The 22,966-nt window shown below is 40.9% G+C and overlaps 1 protein-coding gene across 5 annotated transcripts in view; it reads right to left on the bottom strand.

The window, feature by feature from the left end:
* The window catches only part of plxna1b (plexin A1b), a 215,410-nt gene that overhangs the window by 9,577 nt on the left and 182,867 nt on the right, over positions 1–22,966 (bottom strand). For 2 of the 5 annotated variants that reach the window (XM_030133608.1, XM_030133609.1), the window contains 11 exons: positions 22,605–22,698; positions 21,356–21,592; positions 18,216–18,359; positions 15,887–16,121; positions 11,876–12,024; positions 9,983–10,239; positions 6,955–7,021; positions 3,525–3,671; positions 2,977–3,136; positions 1,961–2,064; positions 1,498–1,606 (listed from right to left, as the gene is read on the bottom strand). In XM_030133608.1, coding sequence (XP_029989468.1) covers positions 1,498–1,606; positions 1,961–2,064; positions 2,977–3,136; positions 3,525–3,671; positions 6,955–7,021; positions 9,983–10,239; positions 11,876–12,024; positions 15,887–16,121; positions 18,216–18,359; positions 21,356–21,592; positions 22,605–22,698 — 1,703 coding nt within the window. The remainder of the gene's footprint in view (positions 1–1,497; positions 1,607–1,960; positions 2,065–2,976; positions 3,137–3,524; positions 3,672–6,954; positions 7,022–9,982; positions 10,240–11,875; positions 12,025–15,886; positions 16,122–18,215; positions 18,360–21,355; positions 21,593–22,604; positions 22,699–22,966) is intronic. The other 3 variants (XM_030133610.1, XM_030133611.1, XM_030133612.1) reach the window with 3 other exon arrangements.

Below are 22,966 nucleotides of genomic sequence, written 5' to 3' on the forward strand. Positions count from 1 at the left end.
CCCTTCCTCCCTCCCTTTGTTGGTCAGTGATCCCCTATTTTGTGATACAAAGCATTACACTTCCAGTTTCAATGCTTGTCACTTATGTGACGAAGCAGAAAAGGATTAAGAGGTTCAAAATGTCAGGAGAGAAATGCAGATGAGGCCAGGGCCTGGAAAAGACAGTGCAACTGGGGTGAGAGTGATTATTTATGTGTATGTCGTGACGGCACAACGCTGGAGTGGAGTTACTGTTTACTGGAGAGTGACCACAAAATGTCAAAGTAAGAAGCCACGGATGTTTCTGATGTATTTCAACAGCTCATCTCTACAGGGTTCCTACACGTTTCTACAAATTAAATTTGGGAGTTTTTAAGACTACTTACAACAGAATTTAATGCCCATTTCTCAGCCTATTTCACAACCATACTGGCAAAAATTTGTGACTCCTAGAATTTATTTACTCAATCATCTTGATTCCCACTGTTCCGAGTCATTTCTCATCGGGGGCTGCAAAGTTAGCAATAACTGGTTCTTAATTTCAATATAAATTGTCAGGCTGGAACTGAGTCGACTAACATTATTTTCTTTGCAGCTTGGACATTTCCCAGACACATTTAAACACAACCAACACATTTATGGCAACATAACTTAAGACCTACCATATCAAATTTAATACCTTTTAAAGACATATTTAAGGTATTAAATGCAGATTTGTATTTTCAAGACTTTTAAGACTTTTTAAGACCCCAGCTGGAACCCTTCTCAAACATAACTGGACCTCTTTGGCATAAAAGGTGAAAAATTAAAACAAAATCCCACTGTTGACCATTTTTCCTTTAAAAACATCTTCTTGCCAGCCTCCCCTTATGACAAGCCATTTATGACCATGAATCCTTGCTCATACAGTACAATGGATACAGAGCAGCTGAACTGTGTTACAGTGTGAATTCAGAATATGGCTAGTTGAAACCTCTTAGTGTGATTTCTTCATTAGATGCATAATAAATCCCTGTTTATATTTATGAGCCACAGTATGTCACATGAACATGCATTTCATTTGCTTTCATCTTGCAACTGTGGCAAAATGTGTCATAATTTTACAGAAAGTCTTCAGTCAGTCTTGTGTTAATTTGCATGTGCATGAATTTCATGTTTGTTTTGCGTCGCAAGTGAAAATTACATTTGATTTATTTCATTTCAGAAGAGTAATGTGATTTTATATGGAGCATAAGTTCATACTTAACTCTCTGAATTCAATTTTAAAAAAAGGGTAATAAGTAGGTACGTACTCGCAAATTGCCTAATTATTGACTGAGCAGGTACAAGTAGATAAAGTACAGGGATGAATAACAATCCAACAGCAGTGACATGTTACTTGATCATTCCTTCTAAAAGCAGCATCAAATTCAGACAAATTAAAATATGGCATCTGCGTATTTTTGTTGCTATTATGAAATGTGTTCACACGTACTGTACACACAGACGTACACACATACAAAACACACACACACACACCTTCTCTCGTACCGTATCTGCTGAGGGACTTGGTGAATGTGGAGGAGTTGGAGATGTTGTAGGCTGAGTTCTGTTTAGGCACCAGGGCAATCACTGAGCCATCTGTCACCTAGAAAAGCATTTTCAACATCAGTTATCCCAGCACAGAGCGTCCAGCAGACACATTACAGTCCAAACCCACAAACAATCACTGAGCTCAAATCAAGTATCTTCTCCAAATCACTGATTTAGTGGAGTACTTACTTAAAGTGTCAGTTTTTGTAATGGTGTGTGTCTGATTTTACGGCAAAACACATGAACAACTATAACAACGAGTTAAACTCCATTAACAACAATTAAAAGCATGAGAACAAGCACTAAATTAATCTGCAAGTAACATCATGCATACAACAAAATCAATATAGCGTTGTTGTATCATCAAGGAATTGTGGGATTAATGTAATTCACTAAAGCTTTGAGTTACCTGGTAGTGAGCCAGAGTGTTGAGTCTCTTCCAGTCGTTGTCTATCTTCGTTGTGACGTCTTCGTCCTGGAGGATGATACGAGCCATCCTGCCCTGTCGCCATTCTGTCCCCACAAACACACATATTACATATTTATTAACCCATAAAGACCCAGTGGTGCTTTTGTGGAACTTCCCAAATGACTTAACCTTTCTGAAGTGATTTATCACCATTAGTTGTAATATTATCCTCAGTATTTTGGGTTTTCTCAGTGGAAATTATGTATTTTCCTATATTTGATGCACTGATTATGTAGATGTTCATTAAAGCTCAGGGTAGATTCAAAGGTTATTAGATCAAATCAGAAAATTTCTTGGAAAAAGTTACTTTTTCAGCAAAAATATCATTAACTAAACATAAAATCAAAAGTCTCCATCTACTGTCATTGATCCAACTCCATGGGTTTTATTGTAGATAATTAATTTACCAAGACAGGGGTAGTTGTTTGTTTACCTGCTTTACTAGTTTCTACTAGTTTACTAGTTAATGAGTTATCTACAATAATTGCGTTTAGAAGACAGTATGAAACTCTACCAGTCCATGAGTTTTACTGGTGAATCAATGTTGTAGATGATGATGTTTCACTACAGAGCGTCTGAACGTCCAAATGGGTCATATCTGATGACCATGAAAAGACGACAAACTGCATTTTACACCAATTACTTACATGTATCGATAAGATTAGTGGATCAACAGGTATTAAACATTTTAGATCAGTAGATGGTTTTGGTCGATGGTGGGTGTTTGGGTCTTTATTTATTAACTTACATTTAGCATTATATTCATGTTACATTTGAGGACACTACGGTGATTTTTTTTAAGCATTGCCAATATTAGCAGCAAATTAAATTAAGTGAATTAAACCCCTCTTGTCGAACTTAGAAGACCCCTTGAATAGCTTCCCTCTTCACTCTCACAGTAGTGTGTGTATTTATTTAGTGCATATTCTGTGTATGTGTGAGATGGTTCTGCTTACCCAGGTCCATATCTGAGGCCTTTGGTCTCTGGGAGTAAGGTGTGCCCTTATATACAGCGTCCAGCAGCTTTTCCTTCACCTGCGTCACTGTGTCACAGTTTAGGCTTTTCACCGTCACCTCTGGAGCGTTTTCATTCTCTGGGTTCACACAGTGCAGTGTCTAGAGGAGCAGAGGTTAAAGGGCAAAGGGCGTAAGTCTCAGATGTCAGCACAGAATGAGATCATTAACTACTGAAGCGTGGAGGCCTGACCCTGCAATTATTTTCAACCTGCAAACTGAGACTTTATGTACACGTAGCTGTTTTAGAATCAATGCTTAACAGCGTTACAATGCACATGTACAGCTGTTTGTCATTTAACGTGCATGTCATCAGAATCAGAAATCCAGCTAGTTTCCCACTTTTTGTGACCTTTGAAGAATATTTAGTTGGAACTCTTACACAATTTTGCCTGTTTTCCTTGTTTGGGGCAAGGAAAAGATGCTTTAATCATCATCAGAGCTAAAATGTGTGTCTCAATGCTCCGAGTCCAGTAATATGCACACTTACCAAAGTCTTGTAATCAATCTGCTGTCTGATTAGTTTGTCCTCGCTGAGGGAGTAGCGGGCCTCTCCGGTGATTGCGTCTATCGGGCCCTTCTCCATTTGCTGCTTCATGGCACAGTACAGCATGAACAGAGGCTCCCCAGCACACTCCTGAACAACACAAGGAAAGAAATGTAAAAATACAATTGAAAGGCGAAGGGAAGGAAGAGAGAGAAGAAGGTTGTTCAAATGCACAATACAAATGCAACTGTGCAAAAATACAAAAACAGCTAAAAGTGCCGAGTGTTGCCAAGAAACTCTCCAATTATATTTCTAATCTCCTTTGCGCCAACCACAGGCGGAGCAGTAAAGTATAGGGCCATGGCCTGTGCTGGCTAATAGCGAGCTGACAACTGACAGAGAACACAGTTTTTCTCTCACACACTCAAGTTTCTCCCCCGTGTCTCTCCTTTGGGGAAAAACACCCTTTGTAAATCAGTGTTTGTGTGCGAGTGCGAGTAAGTGAGTGAGTGAGAAGAGAGAAATCACAGAAAGTGAGAGTGTGAGTGAGTGGCAATTGATGGAGGAGTTAATAGAAGGTTAACGACTGAGAGGTGAAAAACGCTTGGAGAAGCACTTTGGTGTGTGAGACGTGTCAAACAAGGCAACGAGCACTGGGATGTTGGGCCCCTCGCCTCACTTTGCCACGCTCTCTGCCTATTTCACTTTGTTTTCGCCCCATTGTCCGTATAGAGCACCAACAAAGCACTGCCTGATTGTAAAGCATCTTGGGTGAAATCAGGATAATTCCTGTTTATTACAAAATGGATCTCGCTCATTATTCTAATTGATCATCATTAGTATAGAGCACAATATACTGCAGTGACATTGGAACGACTCATTCAGGGATACAGCTGATCACACAGAACCCAAGAATATGTGAAGAAAATGAAACTAAACTGTAAAATTACTCCCCAAACTCAATATAAAGTAGTTTAGATAATCCAATTTCAGTACAGAGTTGTTTAAAAGTGGTCTCTCTTGCTCTGGCAGACCTCGTAACACTGTTAATGTTTTATCACAAATCAGCCGTTCCTCTGGAGGATGCAGAGGAGTCATGGCTACAAGAAATGATGGAAACACTAGAAATATAAGGCCAAGACAGCAGTAAACTGTTGAGTTTGGAGGTTTACATATACCCTTGCTAAATGCATTTAAACTCATAGAAAGGATTTTTAATTTTCATTTACCTTATCACATTCTCTGAGGGTCTAGAGTTTGCATATACTTTGTTAATTTAAGATTCCCTCGGTGTAACTGAGCCAACAAAGGGAAAATATACTGAAATGAAATGTTTATAATTATAAAAACTTGAGCTTGAATGCATTTAGTCAAACTTCCAATCACAACTTTATAAACTTTATTCACATTAATGTCTTTTCAAATGTTCTTCTAATCCTAAATGAGCTTCATGTGTTCACTACTGTATTCTGCTTACACGATGAACGCTAAAGTGATTCCAATTTACTGTCTCAAATGCAAAACTTTGTTCCTTGGGGCAAAGATGTGGTTTTCCCGTCCTGCCCTTCACCCCCTTGTTGGCATGTGCATGCATCAACATGTCAGTCATCCCTGTGAGCTGTCAGATGAACTCTGTGGGATAATCTAACACTGCCTGCTTCCTATGGAGAAAAACAGTGCACTGGCTGATCTGTCTCTGTCTAACAGCATAAAAACTGGCTCTGCGTTCCATCTCTGCCCCCCTGATACTCAGTGTTTGTGAAATGGTGAATTCTGATTTGCTGCCTGATGTATGGCCATTCCTTTCAGTGTTAGTTGTGTGCCATACAGTATTTGCCTCTGAATCACCCTGTAGCATTCCATGTTAAACAAGCCTTTAAATACAGATAATTAGGGTCCAGGCAGCAACGCAACATGAACACTATTTAATTTAATAGTCCATTTTGTGATTTACTAACCCTTCATGTCTTGAAATCTCCCTCCAGGGGACAAAAACAATCATTTGAATTGACCTGAATGTCAGATATAATGTAAAACTCTTATTATACATACTGTTTATTAGCACATTGTATTGTGAAACAGTTTAATCTTTACACGAGAAGCAAGTTCAGATAATGAAGCCAATCTACGGAGCTTTGCAGAAACAGACTAACCATGTGATTCCCTCTTCTCTCACGAACAAGCCGCTGCAAAGGAGGACAAGTGAACCCTTGGAATAGGGTAATGGATAAAAGGGTATTTTCCCTACGCCTGTTCCTTTTGGTGAGTGAAAGCTTCATCTCTTTCTTTCCTTTGAACAACTACTTGACCTTTACCCATCTCTATTCACACCTGGCTGAACCTTGAAATTGTTCCAGGCCTCTCTTTTATGTGACCCCTAAAAACTCAGGAGAAATAGAGGAGCTGAATTGCAGAGGTTAGATAAAAGCTCGGCTGGTGACCTTGCTGCTAGCGATGGTGAGCTTTTGGTTCAGCGCTCATTTTTCCAAATCCCTCTCCCTCTAGCTTCAACCATCTCCTGCACTCTTTGTTAAGTTTCATTTCAATATCCAACAATTTCTCCTCTTTTCATGAGTACGTCTCTTATTTTCTCTCTCTCTCTCTCATCTCTCTGCCTTTGTTTGTCCTTCTGCCGCTGCTCTTGTCTTGTCTAAAGTTAGCAGAGTGACAGCTGTTCTAAAAGATGACAAGACCAACAAACCCTCACACTTTTTCTCACATCCTCCCTGTTAACCCACTCCCCTGCCTCCGAACCAAACTCTAGCTGTCCACTCTTGCATACAGAGCCAAAACTCACTCACTTGCATGCACAACAGAGACACTCCCAGACACAGATGCTAACTAGGACCCCTGGGGACTTGGCTGGTTTGCTTGTCCACCAGAATGCCTGTCCTGGCAAAGGGCTTAAGGCCCTGCTGCTAACTGATTAGCCACAGCAATGTCTGAATGTGCAGAATGTGTGCGTGGCATCACGAATTTAGCACAGTTTAAGCCTCAATAATTCCGTCTGATTTCATATCAGAGCGGGAGGAATTCAGAAAGACAGAAAACGTACAGACAGAAATAAGAGAATGAATTTGTGTAAGATCTTTAGCTCTGAAGTCACACACACATTCCTGGCTCTGAAAGAATCCAGCCAGGGATGCAAACAGAGGACAGGTTAGTGTAAGGGGTTACAGCAATCACAACAACATGACCAGCTGTGTCTGAACAGCGCTTCAGACTCCACATATTCGTCAATTCGGAGAAGAAGAATTTAGCACATGAAAGGCCACGGTAAGGGATAGGTAGACTGCTGCAGCTGCCTTATCTAATGCTGCAGCTGTGTATATATATGTGTGTGTGTGTGTGTGTTAGTGTGGCATTTCTCTATACTCAAACACCAGTGGTATTGGTGTTGCTTCAAAAGTTGTGTGTGACAAGACAATTTTACCTTGAGGAACTTGTAAAGCAGGAAGGTGAACCAGTTGGTGAGCATCTTCTCAGCGACCGACTCCGTCCTAGGAGAGAGATGAAAGGACGGGGGGAGAGAGAAAGAGGTGAAGGTAAGGGTGAAATAATAGAAAAAGGAAATGGCAGAGTGACAGTGACAGTGAAAGGGCAGCGAGGAAATGATTGAAGAGTAAGAAGGAGAAAACACACACACACAAAAAAAAAAACTATTATTTTTGTTGTCATCACCTCTTTAAGCTGCATAGAAACCTCTGTGTAAGACATTGGGAGGTTTTGGAGTCATCCCAAACCACTATTCCCTGTTTCAACACGCACACCCAAACATCCCCCCCCCACCCCCACCCCCACACACACCCCTTCCTCCGCTCTCCCTCTGGCGACGATCTGTGGGTATAAACCAACACTTTCATCACGGGGGGAAAGGCATTTAAGACACGCTCGTACATCAAAGAGAACACACGGTATTATCAGTCGTCATGCGGTTAGTCTTCAAACAACCGAGGCCTTTCCCTTGCTCTCCTCCACTTCCTCCCCCCCACCCTCACATGCAAACAAATTAACTTGGCAAAACAAACCCTTCCATTTCTTTCATTGTTTCAACAACCCCCCCACCTCCCCCACCCTTCACGCCAACCATTACATTTTCCCCCTCCAAGCGAACCCACTCGTCTTCATTAAAAATACAGCAATTAGTATAATTCGCTAACTTCTCTCGTTAATCACAAACCTGGCATGTAATGAGGGAAACCTCTGCACGTGCGCGCTCTCGAGTAGACGCACATGCACAGCGGCGAAAGAGAACAGAGCAATTAAAAGCCATGGTAATTAACGGACTTATTGCAACTAATTTGTTAAACAGCTGAAAGGGAGACCAGCAGTAGGGGTATGTGAGGGAAAACACAGACAGACTAAATAAATAAATAAAAATAAATGTAAAAAATGCTGATTATTTCTCCCTTGTTTTCCGCCATCCCTCTTCTTCCCATTAGAGACACTGGAAGATGACTTAATTATCCACTCCTTGTTTCTCTTAGATCTACGAGGGATGCAATCTGGAATTTTCTGGTGACTTTTGCTGGGTTAGTGGGCTGTCTAACTGGGCCACATTACTGCAGCTTCTAGCATCAACTAAATATTAGTCTTTCTTTTTGCCATTAACATGACATGTGGTGCAAAAAAGGTGAAGAAAAGAACGTGCTGCTGAGAAATGACAGCAGAGGAAGATATTTTCTTGTCAGCTTTGCAAAGAAATGCTGGTTTTTTCTGTGACAGTTGAGGAATAAAGAGAACGGAATAAAGGCAAAACACAGGAAACTAGGCCAATGTGGTAGTGAAACCAATGAAGGCCTGTAGCAGGAACGAGACGTGAACTCCTACGCTTCTGCGAGCCCCCCATTTGACTGTTGAGTGTCGTTTGATGTATGCGGAACATTTTTTTTTTCATGGCTGTCAGCAAAATATACCGGATAAAAGATGAGGCAACAGGGAATGGAGGGTTGGAGGACAAGGGAGGCGAAGACACCTGGACAGAACACGCTTTTGGGCATGTGAGGACAACAGTGGGCGAATAACCTCTACACTTTCAAGGAAACTACATCCCTCCGCCCATTGTTTGAAACTTTTTTTTTTACACATGTAATACAGGACAAGCTTTAAATACAGCTTTCCTTGCCACATGCACAGTGAGTCAGAGCCACGGGAAATGGAAATCCACACGGGAGCGGGGCTGCTTTTCTGTATGCATGTCTAAAAATAACATTTTCTAAAGTCTATCTATTGCAGTAAAAAGACCAAAACAGGGTGAACCATGTGTAATAATTGCTGAGCTTATTAATGCCAGCTCCCGAGGCTAGTGTAGTTAGCAGGGACAGCGTGTTGTGACCGTATGCCCCAAGAGGGGATTGGAAAAGGCTTCACACAGGCACACTGGCTGAGACTCATTTATTTGATTAGATTTTTAATTAAATATCTCTCCGAGGAGAAGGAGGGAAGAAAAAAAAACATAACTTTTTTATCATTTACTGTCTAATTCTAATTTATTTGGAGACAGGCCATTTCTCTAATTGTGTCTTTCCTTAAATACATGTATCTTTTCCTGCTCACTTGTCTGCAGAAACTCCTTTTTTCCTGCTCTCCATGCTGCCATACTCTTTGCACATACCTACCTTCTTGCACATCTTGAATTCTTCCTTCCTCTTGAGTCTCTCTCCATATGTTTCTCCCTCCATTAGTTCACCCCCAGTCCAAGTCTCCCTCTAGACATTTTGCCCTCTCTTTCTGTCAATCACCACTTCCCTCCCTCCCTGTGCTGCATCCACCTCACAGCCTCTGCCTTTTTCACCTCACCTCCTTTCTTTCCCTCCACCGTTGCACATCTTCCCCTTTACAATCCCTTTTCTCCATCCCTCACATCCTCCCTTGTAAAACCTCCTCTCTCAGTCTCTTTACACCCCGCTGTATGCCTTGTACTTCTTCCCTCTCTACCTTTCTCACTGTGTGGTTGAGACAGCAGCGACCTGTATGTCTGACTGTGGATCCATTGGGAGTGTGTGTGAGCTCAGGGGTGTAATCCTCTCTGACAGGGACAGGGTTCAGAAAGAGAGAGGAGGCAACGTCACATGTACCTCTAAGAGCTGCAGTTGCCGTCCTCCTTTCTGCTCCACAATTTGTGGAAAAAAAAAAAGTCACCTGACATTCTTGCAGCATCCTCCCTTTATTATGTTTAATTCACCGTTTTTTGCCTCTTTTAGCGCCACCGTGAGTCTATGTGTATTAGCAAAGTCATAACTACTGGAGGGCATGCAGGTGAGGGAACATGCAAAAGAAAAACTAATTCAACTTTTTGTTTTTCTGTCTTTTTCAAGGTGCCCTCTTTCCAGTAGGGAGCCTCTTCTCAAGTAGAACCAAACCAGAGAAGTATGACATAAACAAAACACACCATGCCCACACAAAGGTACGTAACCCCAAACTTGAACCATCAGTAGGGAACTACATTTCTCTTTTCATACCTCCTGAGTAAGAGCTTCGGGTGATTCTTGCTCTCCAGGTTTTTGTCGATAAGGTCAGACAGGAGCTGTTTGAGGACGCCTGTGGCATACTCCATTTCCCCCTGCAGCGCTGTCATGATGAGAGAGGCTACGTTGCCTCTGTCACGCATGGAGAAGGACCGTTGAGCTTCCAGAGTGCGAATGAAGGTCAACAGGAAGTGCTTTTTGGTCAACAGCTGGCCAAACAAGGTCAGGGCCTTCTCCACATTGGCCGGGACCTGGAGAGGAAGGTGATGATGGGAGTGTGAGTGTGAGGTTGTATTGAGAAAAAGCAGCCATTGTTTGAACACAGTGAAAAGAAAAATAAAGTTATGCGCAGGCAGGAACATGGAAAGCAGGTACATGAAGCAAGAAATGAAAGAAAATGAAGAAGATGAAGGGGAGGAAAGGAAGAATGAGAGCAAGACCGATGGAAAATTTCAAGGAATGCAAAGAAAACAACCACAGTATACAGAAAGTATAAGTAAGAAGTATAGAAGTATAATAAATGAGGAATATACAAAAAAGGCACAAGAGAAAAGAGAAAAAACATATTAGCAGGGGTAGAGGCAGATGAGGATAAAGGGGAGGATGGAGACACAGCCATTGGTTATGAGCCACAGCGGAGAAATGGATCAATGAGTATGTGTGAGAATGGGATTAAATGAGAGGTACATTAGAAAGAGCCATAAGTGCACACAACCACAGACACTCCAGTCACGTATCCATAAAAACAAGGAAAGACAGTACATAATCAGCAATTTTGATTCTATTTCACCTTCTCGATTTCAATTTTTAAAGCTGCTCCCCGCCTTTTTTTTATTTTCCTTTTCTCCTGCAATCTTGCCTTTCTACTGTAGTTGTCCCAGTGCTCTCCATCTCTTTCTCAAGCTCCCTCTATCCCTTACTGCCCTCTCTTCACTGATTCTCTTCCTTTCTCAAAGCGCTGGCCAAGCCTCCCCCTCTGAGGGAGAGAAACGGAGGTTTGAAGTGAGAATGTGAGCTTCATGCTGTAATAAGAAATTGATCTGCCTGCTAGTGCGCCACTGTGGCCTGTGATTGCCTGGGCCATACAAATGAAAATCCAATGTCGCGCTACACTATCCCTTTGGAATACAGTTGATAGAATGAGCAGATACTGAATGTGTCAAAGCCAGAATGTCCCGGCAGCCGCAACCTTTACATGCATGTCAGAGTGCAGGGTGCATTACCATGTGATGTATGTGTGAGAGTCTAACGAACACAGAGAAACGATGGAAGTATGTGTACATGCTACATTACAGTGTCCACACAGGCGAGGTTTGTGTGAGTGATAAAGTGTTCCCTCTTGAGAAACAAGCAGTAGTGGTAGGGAGAGTGTTTTATTGAACGTGTGAACGTTGTTTTTTCATCCATCACTTCTACCAAGTCTTGGCGGCGCTCGGGCATTTCTCAGTTTGTGAGAGAGAACCATCCCTGAACAAAAAAAAATGTGGTTTACTCCAAGATTCCTATCCAATTCAAAGTTATTTTTTCTTTACAAGTTCAGGTTTGAACTGCCTTTAGAGACCAGTATTCTGACAAAAATGAACATTCTTATTGTACCTCATCACAGCTACAAAACCTCATATTTGACTGTTTTATATTAATTACCTTGTTTTGGTTAAATTATTCAAAGTCAGTATCTTTTTTGGCACATGCTTCTGCTGACTGAATTCCTATAAAACTTTTTCTTATAATAACTTTAAAAAAGAACTTAATAGTTTTTTTTTTTTTATTAATATTTTCAAAATCTCCTCTTCAAACAAGTTATTTCTTTCATCCAAACACAGCTCAACTTTCATTCACTAGTGTGTGTGTGTGTGTGTGTGTGTGTGTGGAGCGCTCTCTACTGACCCGTACCTCCATCTCCTTGAGCACTGGGTGGTCCTCAATCCCAGGGAAGAGGACCCTCATGGCGTAGGTACGGTAGTCCAGGAAGGGTATTCCAGCTCCATCCAGCTCCTGTGTGAGTTCATGAATATCCGTCTGAAGCTCTGCAAAGGCTGCAAAGAGAAAGAGAGGAAAAAGGTTATTAATATATCATGAAGATATGCAAATGATTTCAAGTTTTTATTCTAATGCTGTAGAGTCTTTGCAAATTAAATAAAGATCTGAATTACACAGCAACTGAAATTATAATGTGCCCAGAGTTATAATCTACAAGATTATAGCTCTGAATACCTTTGGTAATAAGTGATTATGTTTTTGGTGTGTGCGCAGGCCCACCACAAAGCACTTATTTAAGGACACTTAATGACTATGGTCTGCTATGTACGCAGTATTTCCTGTATTTATCCTAAACAACCTGCAGCTTCTATAAATAAAAAAATCTTGTCATGTGCAGCAGAGGAATTTTCTAAGGACCTCTTGATTGGTATTTTGAAGAAATGAACTCTTGTACGTTATCATCTAGAAGCAGAGACTGGTATTTTATTCAAACACATTTAATAGAAGAGAGGAGTTATAAAGGTATTTTGTAAAGTAATGAAAGTAGAAAAAAAAAAATCACACGTTAAATATGTAGTTGGTGGGAAGTAAAGACGGTCTTTACTTCTATATTATGAGTTTTCTTCATCCTTTGTTAATCTGATGTTCACAAACCATGTCAAAAAGAGTGATTTGAGGTGTGCGCAGACAGATGATAAGATGGTTTGTGCTACGAGTGCAGAGAAAGATGGAGAGAGGAAGGAAGAGGAAAGGGCGAACAGAGGAAATGTCTGGAGTTAGTGGCTCCGAGGAGCTTCAGGATAGAACTGCAGACATGGACATAGGCCTGCACACACACACATTACACACACTGCCACCTCACATGCTCGTACTCCTGCAAACACACACAAAAACACACACGCACTACACCAGTTCTGCCCACAGCTGAACACACAACCTAGCGTCCAGATGATTTATGTGAGCGCACGTCATTGTTTTTTTTTTCCCACATTTTCTGTTGCCGGCTAGTGTGTGTGTTGTGACCTGCAACGTATACTCCAGTGCCTTCACAAGTCACATCTACAGGGAACATGTGGGATCAAATCTATTCTTTCAGTCATAACCCATAAAATAGAGCAAATACATAATGCTTTTGCTGCCTTGACATGATTTTATTGTACACATAGAAAAAAAAAACTCCGTAGAGAATGAAATATACAGAGCTATATGCTTGCATTAGCACAAGTGTGTGTGTGTGTGCCCTAAAACATCATCCAAAACACACTAACACATGGATACACAACCCAAACAAATAACAAGCCAAAGCCCAGACTAACAGATGGCTTGTGTCACCCTATCCCTCTTTTCCTATCTCTTCTTTCCTCCCTCTCTGCTTCCTGTGAAGTGTCATCTTAGAGGTCACCTCTCTCCCTGCTATGGTCACCCCTGCTCTGCTAAATCCGTCCATCTTTATTTTTTCCCTCCTGTTGGCTCCTTGCGTCCACCATCTATCTTTAAATATCTAATCAGTCCCCCTTTCTCTAATCTTGCACCTTTGCTATTTGTATAGCATCACATCCAGCTTCCTCCTCTTCTTAATCTTTACTTTCACACCCTCTCTCTGCTTCTTTTTCTAATCTCTCAGTCCATCTCTTCCCTTCTCCTCCCACAACTTGTCCTCCTTATTTATCTCCCTCGCTCCATCCCCTCCCTCTATCCATCGTCTTGTCGTCTCCCAGACAGTGGTGACAGCGGGGGACAGACAGGGTCAGGGCATCTGGACTCTACGCAACACACCCCAGCCAATCATTGTTTGACCCACTGTGTGTGTGTGTTATGTGTGCGTAGGTTAGGTAGTTGCAAAAGAGCAGGACATGGAGACTTGAGTGTCATGTGAAGTGGAGCGAGGTGTACACACACTAAGTACATACACACAGTTATCCTCAGAGCAGATGACAGGCTTTCACAGAGCGGGTATTTAAACAGGATCAGCGTTATATCCTGTAATCAGATGCAAGGGAAGTGCATTTCAGGTGTTTCCCGAGGCACTGTATTGTCGGTATATGAACGCTCTTCACATCTGTCAGAAATGCAGAGGCGGAAGAAGCATTCACATCCTTTACTTGAAAAAAACATATTAATACCACATTATGAAAATGCTCCACTATAAGCACAGGTACTGCATTCAAAACCTTACTTGAGTAAAAACAAGTATTATAATAAAAATACTATAAAGTGAGTGTAGTCTTTGTGCAGTAAAGTGGTCACTCTAAATGTTATCCCCATCAAAGATGTTTTTAGTTTAATTTTACTCCTGTATCAGTCTACAAACTGTTTATTAATTTGATATACAGCATTGCATCGATATTTTCTATATTCTATCAGCATATGTTTTATAATGTTGCTGTAAGAACCATCTGTATCTTTAAAAAGTCCAATTTTCATGATCTCAGCCTTGTTTTCACCTTTGTGACAATGCATTTTCATTAGTTTTACAGAGTATGACTAATTAAGAGGGGGAATACTTGTAATTTCAACCCATAAAGGAACACTTAATCTTTCAGTTTATCATAAATGTTCAAATAAATGGAAACATTCAGGTAAAGTACCTTGAATTTTGTAATTAAGTACAGTATTTAAAGCTGCATATGACTTTCATCACCAGTTTTTCTTCAAATCTGTAAAGTATCACAAATCTGTTAGTCTTTCTGTGATTATGCACCTGAATCTCTTCCCTCACAGTGAACAATTTCAAAATCGCGACGTGCATTGTGGGAAGCGGAGCTCCACGCAGCTGCATTATGGCTGCAGCGGCAACAAAGATGGAAGCGGCTTCATTGCCTCTTGCTACTGCAGCTGAGTGGAGCTCCACTTCCCACAATGCACGTTGCGACAAATTTCCGAAAATGCCCGAGTGACCTAGCGGCTCTGTCAACAAATGGATTGTTTTTGGTGGAGTACACTTCGAAATTGTTCACCATGAGGGAAGAGATTCAGGTGCGTAATCACGGAAAGACTAACAGATTTGTGATACTTAGGCTATGACTGAGGTTTTACAGATTTGATGAAAAATTGGTGATGAAACTCATATGCAGCTTTAATAGTAAAAGCACAGCAAAATCCAACAGTTTTGTTACTGTAATAGTGCTCAGAATCCACCTCAACAAATCACACTGAGCAGATTACAAGCCTTCCTGCTAGGGATTCCACTCAAATGTTTTTGCTGGATTTGAGGTTGAATAAAGCAATGCAACAAGTCAAATGATGTCTATGTATGCTGATGACAATAGTTATCAGTATTCTCCGTCTCTTTCTTCCCATCTGCTTCTCTCCATTGCCAGACAAACCAGTACCAGCATCAGTAGGCTCTCACTGGATTCATGCTTGCTCCTGCCAAATGAATATATGCTAATGTACTGGGATGTCTCTCAATCTCTCCCTTTGCATCCGATGATGCCAAGCCACTCCTTCCTTACTCTCCCTGTATGTCCCACCTCTGTACCCTGTATCTATCTAACCTCCATCTCACCCTCCTGCCATCTCTTCCTCTCTCTCTCTCAGCATGGATGGTAGCGAGGCCAGCCAGGCGGCTCTCTCATGGGGTGGAGAGCCAACATCTGGTGGCTGGCTCAGATCAAAGCACTCCTCTGGAAACACACCAACATCCACAAACACACACACTGACACACACCGCTGCCACCTAACAGCAGGAGAAAGTTGGCAGTGAGAGGGAGGGAGAAACAGAGAGGGGGACTGGATAGCATGACTGTATGAGAGCGGTGATGGTTTTGAGGTAAGCTGCAGCGAGGGAGAGGTTTAGAAAGTTATCTGGAGGTACAGGGATTATTTAAGGTGGAATATGAACAGAACAAAGGTGTGAGAAAGGTGAAAATAGTACAGGGTGATGGCTGAGCAGCTAGCATAATCAGCCGCACTCACCTTCTTTGCACTCGAGGGCCACTCTGGACTCCAGGTTATCCATCTGCAGCTGCAGACGTTTGAGGGTGCGATCGGCGTCTCGAGACTTTCTCTTATAAGCAATTAGCACCACAATGATAACTAAGAGAAGCAGGCCGCCACCTCCTCCGATACCAATGATGGCAGGTAGGGTGAGTAGACTGTCGGAGTAGATCTGCAGAGTCCCTGGTGAGTATTCAAAACCTCCAACACGCACCTAGTAAACAAAGACAAACAGAAAAGTTAGAATCGCTCTTCTGTGAGTTATTCTAAATAAAGTTATGTAATAATAAGAAAGATGAACTTGGGTAAAACTAGCAGTGAAAAATAAATTGGTTGACTGAAATAAACACAAATGATCTTAGAAAACATGAAAATTACATAAAAAGTGCAGTGAATAATGCAATGTTATTGGTTTTGGCTTCACACAAAATGGACTTTTAATACACAACACTTCTGAAAACCATATGTAATGTCATGCATTCTTTTGTATTACAATTTTTTAACTTCTATAACATCAACACTTTTTCAAATAATACCTGGAAAACCGAAACTAACACTAAATAAAAGCAAGTTAATTCCTTTCCCTGTTCTAACTCCTGTGAAACTAAAATTACTGCTCAATACATAAAATATAGGTACTTATAAGCTCTAGATACATATAGTCATAGCTAGCATATACACTTAACCCATAAAGACCCAGTTTTACTTTTGTGGCAGTTCTCAAAGTAATTTTTCTCTCTATTTAACCTTTCTTAAGTGATTATCACCATTTATGAATTTATGATAAAAGTATCTTCTGCATTTTTTTTGTAAAGCATGTATTATTCTATATATATGTAGATCTTCATTAAAGCTCAAAGTAAATCCAAAGTTTTTTGTTTTTTTTTATCAAAACAGAGAAAACTGAAAAAAGTCACATTTTCAGCAAATCTATCATTAACTAAATATAAAATCAAAAGTCTCCATTCACTGTCATTGATCCCACTCCATGGGTTTTACTGATGAATCAATATTGTAGAAGATGACAGTGTTTCCATGTTGACTACTGCACGTCTGAATGTCCAAATGGGTCATATGTGATGACCATGAAAAGATGACAAACTGTTTTTCACACCAATTATTTACATGCATTCATAGGATTAATGGATCAACAGGTATTAGACACTTTAGAACAGTAGATGGTTTTGGTCATCAGTGGATGTTTGGGTCTTTATGGGTCAAACTAGACTGATATCAAAAAACAAATTGAATATGAAAAATAAAAAATACTAGTGAAAATGTTAAACCTATAATAACCCTGGCCAACACTTCTCTTTTTTATCCAGCGTTTAAGAAACGAACAGTACCACATCTCAGTCCCATATGTCTAAATCCATACTGAATAATCAAGCTAAAACAAGCTATAACTCATCAAACTCTTTATATCTCGGTTAGGGAGGGTAACATCTGTGCCCCTGGGCTGTCTTTATAACCAGCAGAACACATACAAGCAGACACAGTCACACATATAGATGACTTTCAACCATATCACATGAAAACAGCTCCGGCTTGCAGAACATGTGAATAAAAAACACGTTAGGATATGTTTTCCCCCCTCTTCTTTTTTCCCTTTTTCCATCCTCAACTGGCTTACGTCTATGAAATACCAAATAGAAGAGGGTAAAAATAGACACAGACCTCTCACGCCCACTAGGCATTTTTTGGTCTCCATTGAATATCAATACTGTTGAAATCCCAAGGAGGATGCCAGCCAACCGAGACCAATCAAAAGCCTCTAAGACATAAATACAGTCGCAAACACCGCCAGCAGTAGTATACGACATGGGATGTGTGTATTTGTGTGTGTGTCGCTATATGAATGGGGAATAGAAATCTAGAGTAATTGAAGAGATTTAGCTGTGATGGATGGGAAGAAAGAATGAGATGTGTAAATGAAAAGGGAGGAAGTGAATTGACATAAAGAAGGGAAATGAATCGCATGGAATAAGCAGTGAGAACAGAAACTATAGACAAGAGGCTGAGAGAAAAGCAAACGCCAGACGCTCCAGCAGTAGTGGGGGAAATAAAATGAAGAGGGATGATGCAATAATTGTATTTAAAAGACAAACATACAACTTTGAGAGGGCTGATGTTCAGTTTTAGCCACGTACAGCTGTACCCGAACTGATAACCCTAAATAACACCCACCTCTGCTCAAGGTGTGACAAATAAGATTAATATAATGAAGGCAGACAGGAAATATTCGGTCAACATGGACTTGCATTAGTGCCTCAGCAGCACTACACATAAGTATTATAGTCGTACTTACAGTGACTTTGTGCTCTCCGGTCAGGTTAGGCCATTCGCACAGCAGCTGGCTCTCCGACAGGGTGAGGACACAGGGCGTGTCCCCGATCAGCACCGTGTAGTTCAGTTTAGCGTTTCCTGGCGCAGCAGGAATTAGGTTACGCCCCTGAAAACAGAAACACACATGCTTTTTAGTTCTTTACATAAGGTCTACAGTGGAATACAAATGCAAAGGGATTTACCGTATAGCAGCTGCAATTTAGACTGAGGTGATGGATACAACACTTGTTTCTGAATGGCTGGTAGGAGTCTGAACAGTTCAACTGCATCTTACCGTAGGTTAAAACTGCAAGTATTCATTAGCAATGTCCAGCTGAACTTCAAAAACTAGTAAGGATGAACGATGACCTGGACAAATGAGAATTTATGCTGATATATTCATTAGCAATGTCCAGCTGAACTTCAAAAACTAGTAAGGATGAACGATGACCTGGACAAATGAGAATTTATGCTGATATATTCATTAGCAATGTCCAGCTGAACTTCAAAAACTAGTAAGGATGAACGATGACCTGGACAAATGAGAATTTATACTGATATATTCATTAGCAATGGTGCTTCTGCTTGATTCATGAAATGGACAGAGTTTAATTTTGATGTGTAATACTGTTATGAAATGGACAGAGTTTAATTTTGATGTGTAATACTGTTATGAAATGGACAGTTAAGCTTACTTATGGGAGCTGACTAGGGATGGGAATTGAGAACCGGTTCTTTTTGAGAACCGGCTCCCAGTAACTCAATTACTTGGAATCATTTGCCTGCCTGCTTAACAATTCTGCTTATCGGTTCTGCCTTCGTTGCACATGTGTGATGACGTCACACGTACGCTGCATTGTTTTGGTTAGAACGTAGCCAACATGGTGTCGAGGCAGAAACACTCCAAAGTATAGCTATATTTCACATGAAAAGATGACACCAGGGCCACTTGTAACACTTGCAAAGCTTCCATTTCAGCAAAAGGGGAAATACCTCCAATATGCTCCAACATTTGTCCACATAGCATGCAATTCTTTTGCAGGAATGTCACATGTTTGATACGCTACTTAGAGACGCTTGTGAATCTTGCAGCAGAGTGGGGGGTGGGGAGTGGGCCAACAAACACCCTGCCCCTTCAAATAAAAGTGTCCGAAGGTAGGGAAAAAGAAAACAGCGGGAGACATAGAGGAATTAGTAAAGCGTCTTAAGTTCCACGTTCACTTTCTATGGTCGTGTGGTGTGACCCCTAGCACCCCCCCTCAATGTTGTTACTGTCACCAGCATGTGCCCCCTTAACGTTCCTGATTGCCACCTCATATATGACGATCTGGAGCCGGGTCTGCCATCATCTGTTATTATTTGTGCATACTGTATACGTTATATTTTCTGTGCAGATGGAAATATAAAAGACAGTTGATGCAAACAAACCCCTTTGTACTTTTTTATTCCCTCACCCAGTGAGATGATAACAGAAATGATGAGGAGTCGGATCAATAAGCAAAATCGATAATGGAATCTGAATCGTTAAATTCTTATCAATTCCCATCCCTAGAGCTGACATGGGGATTTAGTAAGGGGGCAGGAGTATATAAGTTGAACTTCATTCTGCTCCTTTTCGAATAGGTTTTCTTTTTTATATTGATTTTTCTTGCTGCATTGGTTTTAAATGTTGATATTCAAAATAAGCAATCAATCAATTAATTAATCAATCAATCAAAATTCTGCCAAAGAACACCTGACAATTCATGAGTACACATTAAGATCTGGTGGCTGCATATTATGCAATGGTAAAATTTCCATCAAATGGAATGTGTTAGAGTAATTCAATTCTCCAGAAATTCCTTCCTTTCGTCTCCTCTTCTACCTCTACCTTCCCCACATGTCCTCCCTCACCATGTTCCGTAGAGTGGGAGGAATTAATTGCTGGAAAATCTCGACAAACGTCTAATTTCTCCGCAATTATTTAATAGGATGCCATTTCTGGGCTGCTTATTTTTGCCATTCTTTACCCGGAGCACGGTGGGCCAATAAGTGCTTTTCATTATAGAATTATATTTAAAGTTACAGGGATGGAAGGAGTGATTATTCATCTCTAAAATTCCACCCTGATTGGCCAAGAGAAAAATGGCTTTCATTTTCCATGAAATTGCATGATAATTTTCTCTCTCGCTCCTGAAATGCTTTGAAGTTCAAGAGGAGAGGTGAAATGACAAAAGAGAGAGCGGGTGGGTGGGGCAAAGCCTTTTCTAAATACTGTCTGGATTTAAGTGTGTGCTGCTTCTATGGCTCACAGTAAACACAGCTATGAGGTTCCTCTTCAGAAGTTATCCGATAGAAATCTAAGCAGGTGGCATTGCGACGCATGGGTCCACTTTATAAACATTAGTTTTCTTTTGCACCTGATTTTAAAGGGGGGCGTTATAGAAATTACTTTTTTTCTTAAAGGTCTCCAAACCCCAGTGGAGACAGCAAGCGAAGAAATAACATCTTTCAAGGTTGAGGCACATCTGAAAGAAGGCTGTGTTGAAAGGAGGCTCTCAAAGCAAAAAGGAAGGAGCGAGGAGAATGTCTATACACGAATGTTTGGTGCAAATCATTTCAAATGGCTGTCAACGTCTTATCAGTTGTGTGTTGTAGATGCTGGCTGGGAGGTCAGTGCAGGATTTTTTAAAATAACCATTTACGAGATTGAGCTTTTAACACTGTTGACAATACCGGCACACCACTATCTGCTGTTTCTTTTAAGGCTAATGCTGAAATAACCTTTAGCCCTGTGTTTTAAACGTTTCTTCTGCACCTTTAAGGAAGAACTTTTGATCAAAAAATAGTGCAAATTAAACCTTTGCATGAGACACAAATTTCCCCTGATTTAATTAACAGAAGAGAGGACAGGGGGCAGGAATAAATGTGGAAACTGAAAGAGAAGGAAGAAAAAATGCATAAAAAAGTTTGACACTTAAAGTCAGGAAGTTGGAAGAGAACACTTGCAAAGTGATGCTAAAACAGGAAGTGGGTGAAGTTGAGTGAAGAGTCTAAAGAAAAAGGACATGATGGATGTGAAGCGAAGCCTGGTAGAGACAAGGCCAAAGCAGATCAATGCTCAAAGCACAAGTTCCAATTTACCTTGAGTATGAGTGGTGAGCTGGGCTTCAGTTCCAGCATGCCTGTTGGGCTCAGAGGTTCGAACACGGGGTCCGGGTGGTAGTTGAAGCTCTCGTTTACCACCAGCACGGAGCGCACGTCATCCATGACAAAGCCGATCTCATCAGGACTAGTGCCCGTCTCTGAGAAGCCTTTGTCAGATCCAGCCACAGAGGGCGCCAGACACACCATCACAGTGTTGTTGACAACCGTGCAGTTCTAAACAAGGTGAAGACAGACAGAGGGAGAAATGAAGATGAAAATATTAAAAAGTACAGAGGAGCAGAGGAGAAAGTAATGTAAAGAGCAGGAAGTAAGAGCAAACCTTTAAATAATATACTATATCAGCTTTTTCATCAACATTCCAGATTCAAAATTCAACATAAAATATAATCAATACATAAGATTACTGAAACAGTAATGTGATGTGAGTGATTAAATGTCTCCATAATGACATAATGAGGAAGAGGCTGGCTTAATAACATCAGAGTTGTAATCAGTGTTGATATCATCTAGTAATCCCCCTGTGGGGTTCGACACTTGAATCAGTCACCGTATAACAAATTAGACTGTAATGACACACAGCGAAACAGGAGATGTCAGCCGGTAGCTGTTAATGATAACACAGCATGGCAAAAGAGAGCTTTAAATAGTTTCACAGGGTGTTATAACCTTACATTTTTTTCCTGTATGACACATTGATGCAATGAAACACAAACGTGGTGTAATAACACTAAGACGTCGAAAAAACTGTGTTTATAGATTGATAGAACTATTAACGAAGGAAACAGAATGACTGCAGAGAAAGGGACGAAGCGAAAAAAGGGATATTTTTACTTGCAGCTTGTGGGTGTGGGAGAAAGGTTAGCTAAGCCCCGTGGTGCGAGGTGAAGAGAGGGGGATTTGCCAGAGCTGCTTTATTGCTGGTTGACATTTCAAAGGTTAAACTGCTAAAAGGAAATTCAACATCAAAAACAAACAGAAAATAGGCCCTTGGCTGGTTGACCGGTGGGTCAGGTGTGTGTGTCTGTCTGTGTCCCAGGTGTGTGTACGGTCTGAAAATCAGTTTTCCCAGAGTGAGAAGGAGAGTGTGAGAAAGAGAGGGAGACACTCAGATAAAGACACCTGTGTGTCTACATCTGTCTCAGGCCGTCTCACTTGCCAAGTTAAGTCAGTGCTTTTTTGTTTTGTCAATAAAATCATGTACGGGTGTCTGGCTTCAGCCACTTACATTTTCTGACTTGGCAGCTCCATACTTGGCTCTCATCTTGGGCTCCTTGATGGTTGCCAGATTGGTTCCAGTAATGGTCAACATGGTTCCTCCACTTAGAGAAAAAAGAGAGATAACAAGACGTAATTTAGAGACAGTGAAGCTAAACATAATTACACACTAGAACAGGAAGAATGAAAACAACGTCATGTGCTCAAACCGGTCAGAATCAGAATCAGAATATATTATTAATCCCAGATGGAAATAATTGGGCGATTACAGTCGCTCCGCTCAAGTATGATAAAAGTAGTAGGAAAGAAATTATCAATACAACAGAAAAAGAAAACTATACAAAGCTATATATTTATAAAAATATACACCAA

The sequence above is a fragment of the Sphaeramia orbicularis genome, chromosome 5 (genome assembly GCF_902148855.1).
Source record: "Sphaeramia orbicularis chromosome 5, fSphaOr1.1, whole genome shotgun sequence".
Lineage (NCBI taxonomy): Eukaryota > Metazoa > Chordata > Actinopteri > Kurtiformes > Apogonidae > Sphaeramia > Sphaeramia orbicularis.